Here is a 13,247-nt window from a genome sequence, read left to right on the forward strand (position 1 = left end):
CAAATGGACAGCTTCTAATGGAGGTGCTCCAGCGTCTCTGAACCTGCTACCCGGCTGCCCGTCTGGCTCACGCACTCTCTGCTGAGCCCAGCACAGTGTATTCCGTCACATCTGACACGAAGGACCCTCTTCAGGGCCAGAAGCAGGCCCTGCAGCCCACATAAGAGTTCAAAGCATGCTTCCTCCCAGCACAAAATGTTACCAGTTAATGACAATTTCGATAAACAAAGCCCTTCCACCCAAGACTAAGTTCCTGAGGAGCGACAGGAGGGATATTCAAGAATTTGGCGAGGGCCGGGCCTTTACACTCGGTAAGGTCGCCCTGGCTGTCTGGGTAATGACAGAAGCTGCCTCCAGCTCGAAGCCCAGGAGCTCTTCTTCACAACTGTCTGCCTCCCATCACCACTCGCACCATGACTCAGAGAACACCCCAGAGGTGTGGGAAATGGTGGGCTGGTGTGGGCAGCTGAGACCACTTCACCTGCGAGCTCATGCCTCCTGGAGGACAAGCTGAGGTACGGCACAGCTTCCTTGGGTCAGGAGGCTGCGGCCGCGTCTGGCTTACGGCTTGCACGGCCTGAGTCTGGAATACGTTGATGCTTTGTAAGACTTGAGGAAAAGACAAATAGGCAACAGGATGCTGAAGACCGGTAAAAGCCTACGTACTTACTGTCTGGCTGCCTCCAGGTAGTCTGCCTACTTCTAGGTAGCAGCACTGTGGATTTAAACAACCTCTATGGGGCCAGGGAGACGGCTCAGCAGAATAAGCGCTTCCCTGGCAAGCACAAGGGCCTGAGTTCAATCCCCAGTTCCGCCAAAAAAAAAAAACAAAAAACAAACAAACAAAAAAAAACCCACAAAGAAACCCCCAAAAACCTGTAGGACAGTCAGCATCTACAATAACACAAGCAAAGGGGGCAAACATGCTTGAAATATCATTACTTTAATGCTCCAGGCATTGTTAAACATTCACAAAATTGCCTCATTTCCGAAATAATTTCTTTGTAGGTACAGATTAGGTGTCCACGATCCGAGACGTGTCCACCGCTCTGTGTTCTCTCCAGCACCCACATGCTACCTTGTCTGTATTGGTGGAGGCCCCTCTGCCACCCCCAGGACAGGACTGGCACCACCCGTCAACACCGCTGCCACTGCTTGTGAAAGTACTCCGTAGCTTTACGGCCCCTTGCTGGTTCTGTGGATCCCAGCACATCTCCGGTGCTCTCAGGTACTCCGCGCACCTGACCGTGTCCCTGGGGATCTTGCAGAACATCCCATCGGCTGGGACCGCGCCGGCGCTTGCTCTGCCTACCATACAAACACCGAGGCACTTAAATGTTCCCGGTAAAATGGGATCGATTTATCACGGAGGAGGTCAGTGTGAGGGAAAGGGCTTCTCTCTCAAAACTAAAACTTTCACACTCATTTAGGAGATTTATAAATCCACATGTTTATATTTGTGGTCAAGCTTCATAAACTTTATATTAAGCAGATCTGACTTTTCGAATGCTGTGAGAAGCAAATGGAGAACCTGCTTAGACAACAGTGGTTCGTACCACAAATATAGATGTCAGGATCTGGGTGTTCTTAAAGGGATGCCCGTTTCCAAAAAGAACTTTTTTTTTTTTTTTTTAAGCCTCTAGCCTTACATGATTCTTCCACATAATAATGCATTTATTTTCATCCTCTTAGGCAGTAATTCAAGGCATCTCAAGACAGGGCTGCTGCCTGTGGTTCTGGTTTAACTGCCCGGGGCCAGGAGAAAGTGAAGGTGTAGGCACCAACATTTTGTTTCCAAGGGTTTGCAGATGTTTGTAGAATGTAGTCAGCATGGTGTTCAAGGCTCTTGAGTTTTCCTGCTCTCTGTCCTCACAAAAAGCCCTTGAGGTAGTGCCTGGTCAGGAGACAATCACTTCCATGAGATAAGAAGCTAAGGCACAGAGAGGGGAGGGCTCCTCTGAAACTGTGGTCAAAGCACAGAGCCAACAGCGGGATTGACATCTCTAAGTAACAGCTCTTTACCTACGTGGACCAACCCTGTGACACCGGGGAGTCAGGCACAACCAGCTCTGCCGAGGGCCCCATGGAAGGGGTGGGAAAGCTCAGAGCCAATCTTCCGGCTAGAAATACATTGTAGCTGTACTTCCCACAAGTACATGTGAGGAAGCAATAGATTTGGGATTCTTCGAAAATCTATCAGGATCCACAGACTTTCTAACACCTGAATTCTGAGCTCCATCACTGTATAAGCCAGAACACTCCAGAATGTTCCTGTTATTTGGGTCCCAGAGCACACAGAAACCTCCAGGCTTTCCCCCTGCCAGCCCACCTACACTTGCCAAGAACCCAGACCCTTCACTTTCTAAACACGTGTGCCTCTTGCCGAGATGGGATCAGCTCTCACTCCATTCCTAGGAGTCTCACATGCTAACTCACCAGCAGCGCTGGACCTCCAGAACTGACTCCCCACTGGCCCTTATTTTGCCCTGCATTCAACCTACATTCCCTATGTTCCAGATATTCAGTGGGACTTGGCCTAATTCCCAATTACTGTGAGCACCAACCTGTTTGAGACCTTCCTCAATTCACTGTATTGGCTTCCCGTCCAATCACCCATCACTCTCTCTAGCACATAATTTCCAAGATTAGTTCTTTTTCATCGAAAGCTTTCACAGCTCATCATACCCAAGGAGGGGATGCTTTTCTCTCTACTGTAAAAGTCTCACTTGACTGCAGAACCCCCAAAGCAGAAAGGGATACTGGAACACACAAGGAGTAGACATGTCCTGGGGAGGAGTACAGATTCCTGTGTGTCTGCTATTATGATTTCCAGGGCATTGTAAGAAAAGCCCAGCCAGGCATGGCAGTGCACACCTGTAATCCCAGTGCTCAGGAGGCTGAGGCAGGAAGATTGCAGTAAATTCGAGTTCGCATTGATGACAAGAAACATCTTCATACTGCTAGTGATGTTGCCTCCCCAGAAGCCTCGCAAGATCTGTGCCTCAAAATATCGGCAGATCCAGTACTTAGAAACCACATCTTCCCTGTACACCTTTGTCGAGACTTAAAAGGAGCTGCACGGAGCTCTGAAATGGCCTCTTTCCCATCTAGGCAGGACACACACTTACTCAAGCGCCTCTCTCCTGATGCCTGTAGGCACAAGCAGACTCAGAGTCCTTCCTGTAATGGAACCTGCCCCACGAGGTGCGTGAAGCACGAGGAGACCCCAGAAGAGGGGAAGCCACCCGTGTCTGGCCGGGGCCATCTGAACACAACACGGGGCATGGAATTCTACCTTCCTGACCTCCAAGATTTAATAAATTTTAAAAAACTGAAGGAAAGGAAACTTTGCAGATCTGCAGTTAGTATTTTTTTTTTTTTAATTTGGTGCAGGGTCTCACTGTGCAGCTCAGACTCATAGTGACCCTTCTGTTTTCAGCCTCCCCAGCGCTGGGATTACAGGCATGTATCACCATGCTGAGACTCAGTGGCCTGCTTAGTGTGTCCAGTGTGGCATGTGGTGCCAGGGATCGAACCCCTGATCGCTGTGCTTGCCTAAGCAGGTGCTTTGCCCACTGAGCTATCTCACCGGCCCCATGCAGTTAGCACTCTGATTAAAACAAAAATAATTGAGAATCATATTTCAAAGACACCCCCCCCCAACACATCCAACCTATTAAGGAAAGCAAGATATTGTATGTTTTTTCCTCTCATGCTTATTGGAGGCTTCTAAGTTTGGCAGACTCGTCACTTTGTTTCTAAAACATGCAGAGAGCAGATGGAGTGCGCAGGGGACACAGCTTGGGCCCAATGTGGAGGACCCCCGACAGGAGCTCGACCCCACCCCACCAGAAAGCAGACAAGGACAGCAGCCTTTGCAGAGAGCTGCCGCACGGCGCGAAACTAAGGACTGTTGGTGCATGCTCGTCCAGGGCTTAGGAGGACAGAGTGTTGTAGAGGGGACGAGCAGGGGACACATGGGCCGCCTTCCAGGTGCTCCAACATCCACATCCACTTCATGTCCCAGAAAGCTGGGCTGCAGCTGGGCACAGAGCTAAGGCACTAAGGCTGCAGCAGGTGGGGGAAAGGCCAAGCAGAGGCCCTTGGTCTGCCAGCCCGGGGAGCAGGGGCTCTGCCCCAGAGTCACCGAGCTCGGGAGACTTCCCAAGGGTGGGCGCACGCAGGAGCCACATCCCTGTCTCCGCCCCACGGACGAACGCTCCACTCCCCACTCGGAGACACGTGCCTCAGTTTCCCCCGCTGCACCAGCACCGCAGAGAGCTCCCCAGGGCCGCTCCTTGGGCAGCAGGCTCTGGGGTCGCTCCCTCTTCTCCTGTTCTCTTCTGTCACGCTGTTCAAGTTGCCTCTCTTCCCCATCTTGGCCTGACGAGCAGCAGTCTGGTAGGTACCCTTGCCTTGCTGTGGAGCAGGGCTGTGGGCACTTCCCAAGGCAGCTCTGAGGGCCCCGCTGGTCACAGCTTGGTGAATGCAGCTGGCTGCTGCGGCTGCGGCTCCACATCCGGGGGCGGGAAGACACTGGATATGGCCAGGTCCACGATGCCCTGGCACAGCTCTGCATAGAGCTTCCTGAAATGAGTTTTTTAAAAATGTCATTGAGGGAGTTCATCAAAGTGCAAAGAAAAAAATTTTTTTTCTATTTTAACTAAGATCTGTCCCAAAAATTCCATCTCCTGATCACCTTTATAAACCTCATATCCCTGGTTTATAGATGCACAGCAGGAGACACTGCATGTAGATAAAGCATTTCCTCACAGATGTTCATAGAAGGCCAGAACAGACAATTCCTGCTGCAGCTGGCAGGGATGACAGGCCATTTCATCAGCTTGAGAGCCCCTTGCCCATACGTGAGTGTACGTGGACGTGCAGGCATGACCCAGGGAATCAACTTGTTAAGGTTCAGGGGACACTGGAAAGGTCCCATAGCTAAGCCAGGTCCAGAAGATAAAGAGAAGTTAGACAGATGAAAGACAGCAGCATAGATGAGAAAGGAGAAAGGAGGGGGAGGAAAGGGAGGGAGAGGAAGAGAGAGAGAAAAGGAGGGAGGGACGTCGGGTGTGAGTGCGCGCGTGTGTGTGTGCATGCACGCGTGCTGGGGAAAGGGAGAAGAAGGCTGCATGAATGGAGCAGCAGCACGCACCATGGAGCAGGAACTGAGTTGACTTGGAGAAGTGGCTATCACAAGTGGACTGGTGTACAGGAGGTCACATCAGGCCCCAAGCAAATGGGCCCCAGGTCTGAACTTCTTCCACAGGCAAGGGGACCACCACAGTGAACAAGTCAAAAAGAAAGCCTCCTTCTGAGCACTTTAGAGAGCTTGAGACCTCTACCTCCTACTTACCCTTGTAGGATTCCCTGGGGTAGCACCTAGGCCCTGGAGCCAGGCCCCTCGGGTCGACGCTAACCCAGGCAAAAGCCAGAGATGCGTGGGCCAGAGAGAAAACCCTAATCTGAGATGACCCTTTGGGACCGATGTGTCCACCCACACAACTTGTTCTGGACACATCTGGGATCCCAGCGGCTCAAAACAAGGGCAAGGGCAAACCAGCCCACCTAGGGTGGAGCTCTTCACTCTCCTAATTGTCAGAAAGTGTTGTTTTCCAATCCCCACCAGTCAGGACAGCCTCAAGGGCTTATTCCCGGCCCCACTGCTGCATGCCAGCCTCTCCCTTCAGCTGCCCACCACAGACCCTCTTATCTACTCCTGGCCCTGAGGCTGGTGCTTCTGTGTCCCCACCTGCTGGAGTGCCCCGGGAAGGAAAAGTTCATGCTTCTATTTTCTTTTCTGGGAAGTCCGAAGTGCTAGGTAACCCTCATTTCTCCTGCTATGGTTGCTTGGTCAGTTGGTCAGTCAGTCGGTCAGTCGGTCTCTGTCTGTCTGTCTCTCTCTCTCCCTCTCCTCTTTCTCCCCACTCCTCACTCCTCTCTTCCCTCTCTCTCTCTCTCCGTCCGTCTTTGTCTCTGCCTCTCTCCCTCTCCTTTCTCCCCTCTCCCCACTCCTCACTTGCCACTCCTCTCTTCCCTCTCCTCTCTCTCTCTCTCTCTCTCTCTCTCTCTCTCTCTCTCTCTCTCTCTCTCTCTCTCTCTCTCTCTCTCTCTCTCCCATCCCCAACTCACAGTCCCACACCTCTGTCTACACAAATCAAGTCTCATTTCCATAGTTTGGCATGGTCCGACTACTCAACCTCTCATTTCTGAAGAGACAGGAACCTGGAGGTCCACAGGAAAAGGGGTAAATACTAAATCTGGGGCTCAGTCAGTCACCAAGAGCCAAGAGCTGTCAAAATACACCATGTTCAGTATTTCATGACTCATCATAAGCCACCTTTGGGTGTAGCTTCTGCAGGGAATGCTGGGAAGAGGAAGACACAAAGTGGCTTCAACATGTTTAAGCCCACTCATGCATTGGGCATTTCTTTTCTTTCTTTCTTTCTTTTTTTTTTTTTTTTTTTTTGCAGAACCAGGGATTGAACTCAGATCCTTGCGCTTGCCAGGGAAGCACTTATTCCACTGAGCCATCTCCCTGGCCCCCGCGTTGGGCATTTCTGATGGAGGAGGACACTTGGACCCCCGCCCAGCAAAAACAGGTAAGTATGTGACACCCCCCCTCCCATAAAACAAAACAGGGAAGTCAATATGCGACCATGCACAAAAACATGGAACCCGCAGGTCATGAACAGACTGCCTATGCCCTCACCTCACCTCCTACCAAATCCCTTTCCTTTTCCTCCTTTAGGAAACAAGCAAAAAAGCATTTGAAAGTTACTTCCTTCAGCACGAGGCTGAGACAGCGTGATTCCATCTGCACTGAAACCCCTCAGCATGAGCCCCCAACTCCCACCCCAGGGGCCTCTCCACACAAAATCATGAACCTAACAGAGAGATGTTTTCTCCTTTTCTCACTGAAATTGAAGTACAAAATGATTCCTACTGAATTGGGCAGTGTACATATCTCTCCTTAAGGGGGTTTCTTTGGGGACACTGGTCTTTATCTGTGGTCTATACCCCACCCTGCCTAGGCAGACTCAGGAAAAAAAAAAAAAAAAAGGAATCCAGCAGACACTGAGGTGCTGGGCAGACCCAGGGAGCCTGAGTCCAGAGAAGACGCCACACAGGGCTGCGTCACTAACACCAGAGGGCTGGGCTGGGCTCCGGCAGGACCAGCCGCGTGACTGCTTGTGTGGAGCTGAGCGGCGAGAGGGAACTTAAGCACTGCTTGTGGGGAAAGGCCGTCGAAGCTGAGCTCTCACCTGAGCTAGGGAGGAGTCGCTGTGCCCATGCCCACCTCTGCGCTTGGTTATCCCTCCTTGCTTGTATGGCATGAAAGAAGCAGGCCTGCCCCTGGGCCAAAGCATGTAGGTTCCCAACATGAGTGGCACTGAGGTAGGAGAACTGGGCCCGAGCACAGAGTCTGTTCATGTGGGCATCGCCTGCTCTTGCCCAGCGCCCAGCACCAGCACAGAGCTGGGTCCCTGGATGCTGCATCCCGCTGAACACTCTCCCCATTCCCTTCGGGACGTGGCCCTCTCCCCAGCGTCACAGGGCCAGCCCGCGTCCAGACTACCTTCTGCCCCAGTGTGACTGTCTCTCCCACTCTCAGGATTGTTGCTCGCTCAGGTGAACACAAGAGTCTCTTGGGCAGTTACCAGTTTTGCTTGACACTTGCATGCGTCTGCCATCACCTGAAGGCTGGCCACCATATGGGACACGAGGAAGGTGACGACAGAGCTGAGCTCCCATGCCAGCCGGGGTCCTCGGAAGCACTCCTGCCCCATGGCAGCCTTCCCTCAGCAGTGCAGGGCTCTGCCCTAGGGTCAAACGCTGCCAAGTGCCAACCCACTCCCGCTTGTCAGACGCAGCGGCGTTCGGCAGACTTACTGAGCACAAGCCGGGGCGCCGTTGACCTCAATGAGCCAGACCTTCAGCTCCTCGTCCACCATGAAGTCGAAGCCGAAGAGCTGGAAGCTCTGGTAAGGGAGGTGCCTGGTGCTGATGGCCGGCTCCACGCTCAGGAGGCAGCTCCTGGAGGACAGGGCGACAGCCTGCTGAGGATGGGGGATGGAGACGGAGGGCGCAGAGCTGTGCTCCGAAGATCTGATGGCCAGCGTGCGTAAAAATGGGTTGCAATTGAATTCCTTTTTAAAAAATGTATCACCGAGCGAATGCTACGTATCACAGAGTTTGTTAGAAACGCATGCGACCACTGGGGTTCTTCCAGGCAAAGCTGCTGTCCCTGTCCCAGGTCCTAGGGAGCATGCCACAGAGTCCCTGTGGCCTCTCCCGATGCAGAGTCCTCCCACAGGGGAAGCTGGGGCTGCCGCCACATTTCTTGGTAACAAAGAATGCTAGTCCTAGTAGTTTCTTTCACTAGATCTGGTTCTACTGGCAAGTGTTTGCTACTTAAAAGGTTTATGAGTTATGCATATGAAAATCGAACACTGAAATAACAGCAGACCTTGACTTACGAACTCAATTCATTTACCAGGGCTGGTTGTAACTCAAGTTGTCAAGTGAGGGCTCTGGCTCCTCTCCACCCTTCAAAGTCCCTCTTCTGCACACAGCAGACCTCAGTGTCCTCAGAGGGACATGGGGCCAGTGTCTCAGGTAACCCCGTCAGGACAGGATGCTGTGATGTTCCTTCTATGACTCTCAGGGCTAGGTCTGTCTCTGGGACCATGTGGCGGCAGAAGTGGCCGGCATTCGGGAAACAGCGCAAGGCTTTGGTCTAAGTTAAAGCTGAAATTCCGGTCATGACCCTTTCCTGGGTGGAGTTCGTGGAGAAAGCCGGGGCCTGTGTCGCCCTGAGGAGAGACTCTGCAGACTACGAGGAGCCCAAGCCTTCAACTGGCTACTCTGAGTGCTAACAGTGTTCAGAGATAATTACGTAAGGAACTTGGCATAATTCTTGGCACTGAGAAGTGTGTCATAAATGTTCCTCCCATATAAAAGTGTATTTCATGAATTCACTATCAATGACACTAACTACGAATCTAATATTGATGAATAATGCACAGCTGCTAGCTATAACAAATATAGTAGTCCTTTGCTACTCTGTGGTTTGACTTTCACAGACTGTTTTGCAGGTTGTCAAAAAATATTAATTTATTTATCATGGATTTTTCGCTATATTGAGGCATTTTTGGTAGTGTATGGTACTTATGTGTATGTGCAGCATTTATGGCTTTAATGATTTTTGCCTAAAATTTTTTTAAGTGTATAAAAATATATTTAAAATGTTAATTCTAACATATTAAAAGAATATTAAAGGGGCTGGTGAGATGGCTCAGTGGTCTAAAGCACCTACTTAGAACAAGCTTAGCAAAGCACAGGAACCGCGGTTCAATCCCCCAGCACCACATGCCAGCCAGCCCCGCCCCCTGGTGGGCTGAGCTGGCCACACACACAAAAAAGAATATTAAATCAAAATAAAACACACTGTTTACAGTATGTATTTCTTTAGTGGATGAATACATACTGTACTAGTGGGCCGGGGCGATAGCTCAGTAGAATACACACTTGCCTGGCAAGCGCAACGGCCTGAGTTCAATCCCTGGTTCCGCCAAAAACAAAATAAAACAAAAAACCATACTGTACCATACAGTATATGTATCTTGTTAAAATTATGTAGTTGTATAAGTTTAGAAAATGGCCAAGAACATTAGAAGTGTTTTTAAAAGTGTGGGAAAGGTGTATAAGTGTAGGAAGGGTTTATAAAGCCTTAAAATATATATAAATACTAAAATACCACGTCTCTATTTCACGGATCATGGGGGTCTCTGGAACGTAACTTCCACAATAAGTGAGGGACACTGTGTCCCAGAGCCACAAGCCATTTCTGTTTGTTTGTTTTTCAGACAGGGTCTCACTGTGCAGTTCAGGCTGGCCTTGAGCACACTGCACAGCCCGTGCTGGTCTCAAACTCACACCGATCCTCCTGCCTCAGCCTCCCAAGTGCTGGGATTACAGGCGTGTGTCACCATGCCTGGCTTGCCATTGCTTTTTTTTTTTTTTTTTTTAAATTATTTATTTATTACATTTATTTATTGTGTGTGTGTGTGTGTGTGTGTGTGTGTGTGGCCAGCTCAGCCCACCAGGGGGCGCAACTGGCTGGCATGTGGTGCTGGGGATCAAACCGTGGTCCCTGTGCTTTGCCAAGCTTGTTTCAAGTAGGTGCTTTAGACCACTGAGCCATCTCTCCAGCCCCTGCCATTGCTTTTTAATGAAGACTTTCCCTTTCCCTGACTTTTCCCTCAGATGAACACTGGGCCAAGGTGTTCCGATGACTCAGATTCCAGAGGTAACTGTCCGTCCCTACAACTGTGTGTTTAGTAGGAAAAAGATTGGGAAACCTTTTTTCTCCCATGACCCACTCAAAAATGTATCCTTATCGGTAATTTCCGCCTCTTAACTTTTCAAAAGAAAGTATTTGTGTAGATATGTCTAAATCTTTTAAAACAGTCTTAGAGAATAAAAATTTCTTCTCCTGTTCATCTATAAACTACAGAGGAAGGAGCACATTCTTCTCCCCCGACCCCCAGTACTGGAAATTGAACCCAGGCAGCAATGGCAAACCTACAGACCTCCATCCCTGGCCCTTGTTTGTTCTGTTTTGAGTCAGGGTCTCACTAAGTTGCTTAGGCTGGCCACAAATGTGTGATCCTCCTGCCTCAGCCTGCCAAGTGGCAGGATTACACAGTCGCACTACCACACGCACCACATACTCTGTTTAAAAAATAGTGCCTATAATCCTAGCTACGAGGAAGCCTTAGGCAGGAAGCCCATCTGACTCAGGAGTTCAAGAACTGCTTGACAGCTTAGCAAACTTAGTGAGACCCTGGCTCAAAATAAAGAATAAAAAGCATTGGGGATGTACTCAGTGTGAAGTCCCTGGATTTGAGCCCCATTATCACTCCTACCCTAAACCCACAAAAATATAACAGCTTATTTCTACACTGAGACTCTTAAATATACTTCAATTAAAATATCCTTTAAGCCAGGAATGGTGGCATATGCCTATAATCTCAGCACGCTTAGCATTTGGAAGGATGAGGCAGGAGGATTGGGAATCCAAGGTCCCCGAGCTACCCAGCAAGTTGGAGGCTGTCCTGGACTACATAGCAAGACCCTGGCTCAAAAATCAAAAAAGAGCCAGGTGCGGTGGCGCACATCCATAATCCCAGCACTTGGAAGCTGAGGCAGGAGGAGCACTGTGAGTCTGAGGCCAGCTTGGGCTACATAGTGGGTTCAAGGCCAGCCTGAATTAAATTGGGAAATCCTATCTCAAAAAAACCAAAAAGAAAGGAAGGAAATGGGGGGGGGGGAGGAAGGCATTTAACATATAATTAAGATGTAATTAAGGAAAGTTTAAGAGAGAGAAAACCAAGAAAAGAAAGGAATGAAAGTGAAGTCAAAGGGCTGGCCAAATAGCTCAGTGTATTAAAGCACCTGTAAGCAGGTGCAGGGGCCAGGGTTCGATCCGCTGGCCTGCCATGCCGGCCCCACTCCCAGGCATGCTGAGCCGGCAATTGAGACTGGGCGTGTAGCATGGGCCTGTAATCCCAGCTCTTGGGAGGCTGTAAACAGGCAGATCACTGCGAGTCCAATCTAATAGTGAGACCCTGAACACCCTGTAGACCCTTCCCTAAAAAATAAAGTGAAGTCAGCAGCTGGGCATATAGCTCAGTGGCACAACTGCCTGCCTGGCAAGCGCAAAGTACTGAGTTCAATTCCTGGCACCAAAAAAAAAAAAAAAAAAAGTTAAGGCAGTATTACACTCTGGCACATAAAGGAAATACCGTAAGCTGGAACAAGCCTAAATATTACTTTCTATCTGTTGGAAACACAAGATAAATAATTCAGGACTGTTTTCCTGCTCCAAGACTACATGCGCTGCATCTTCTTGGGCTGGAGCACAGTCACAGAGAAGCTGCTGAATGCCCAAGGGCACTGACAGCCCCAAAGGAGTGACCCCGGCCCACCTGTCACCTAAGCCACCTTACCTGGTGTCCTCCAGGCCATCAACAACTCCTGGAGAAAGGACTCTAAACCCTGAGTGACACTACTGCACTTCATATAAGAACACATTAGAGAAGACACCTCAGTCACTGGGATGCAGCACCAATGACACAGGCCAATGAAAAGCAAGGGGTCCCGCGGACAGCGCCCCCTACTGTCTGCAGGCAGGGACAATCTCCTGCACGCACTGTCTTGGGCCAAGGACCTATCCTCCAGAGCAATGTAAGACTTGACAAAAAAACACTGCCATACAGATCATAGGTCTAAGCTACCAAAAATAAAGCCCAGATATTCACCAAGTACAGAAGCTATAAGCTCTGGAATGTCCACATGATGGAGCATTACACAGCCGTACAAAGGACAAAGTACTCTCTGTACAACATGAACAAATGCCACACGCAATGTAAAAAAAAAAAAGCTGGACATAAAACAGGAACTAGAGTATAATTCCATTCATATAAGCTTTGAACACAAGCAAAGAGGGCAGGGAATATAGTTCAGAGGCATAAGTGTTTACCTGGCAAGTGCAAAGTCCCGAGTTTGATTCCTAGCTACCACTCCCCAAAATAAATAAAACGAGGAATTTATAATGATAACAGTCAAGACTAGCTGTCTTTGGCAGGAAATAAATATCTTGAGGGTGTTCCAAGGAGTCTTTGGGGTACTATAAAATGCTTTTGGTGGTACAGGGCCTTTACACTGAGCTATACCATAGCCCTTTAAAAAAAAAAAAAATCTGGACGCAGGGTTTCACTAATCTGCTAAACTGCGCAGGCTGGGCTTGAACTTGTGATTCTCCTGCCCTGGCCTCTGAGAATGCTGGGATTCCTGGCGTGTACCACCACACACCTGGTTATAAATGTTTTGTATCCTGAGTTACTTCATGGGCAAGTAAGCACACATACAATGAAAAGTCACCTAATTGTCCACTGTGCGTGTTATACTTTATTTTAAAGTTCTCAGCAGGATTGGTGGCACATGCCTGTAATCCCAGCATTGAAGCTGAAATTCAATAGAGCCAAAGCTGAGTTTTAAAACATATTTAAAGAATTAACAGGGGCTGGTGAGATGGCTCAGTAGTCTAAAGAACCTACTTAGAACAAGTTTAGCAAAACACAGGGACTTCGGTTCAATCCCCAGCACCACATGCCAGCCAGCCCCGCCCCTTGGTGGGCTGAGCTGGCCACACACACACAAAATAAATAAATAAATAT

At 49.5% G+C, this 13,247-nt stretch overlaps 1 protein-coding gene and 1 pseudogene across 1 annotated transcript in view; both read right to left on the bottom strand.

Annotated features, from left to right (window-relative positions):
- Positions 1 to 4,377, bottom strand: part of LOC101564715 — a 10,708-nt pseudogene extending 6,331 nt beyond the window's left edge.
- The window catches only part of Ttl (tubulin tyrosine ligase), a 27,881-nt gene continuing 18,213 nt past the window's right edge, over positions 3,580 to 13,247 (bottom strand). Inside the window, exons 6-7 of the mRNA XM_023717363.1 lie at positions 7,897 to 8,040; positions 3,580 to 4,587 (exon numbers count right to left, since the gene is read on the bottom strand). Coding sequence (XP_023573131.1) covers positions 4,473 to 4,587; positions 7,897 to 8,040 — 259 coding nt within the window. The 3' untranslated portion in view covers positions 3,580 to 4,472. The remainder of the gene's footprint in view (positions 4,588 to 7,896; positions 8,041 to 13,247) is intronic.

This window comes from Octodon degus, unplaced genomic scaffold (genome assembly GCF_000260255.1).
Source record: "Octodon degus isolate 3935 unplaced genomic scaffold, OctDeg1.0 scaffold00052, whole genome shotgun sequence".
Taxonomy (NCBI): domain Eukaryota; kingdom Metazoa; phylum Chordata; class Mammalia; order Rodentia; family Octodontidae; genus Octodon; species Octodon degus.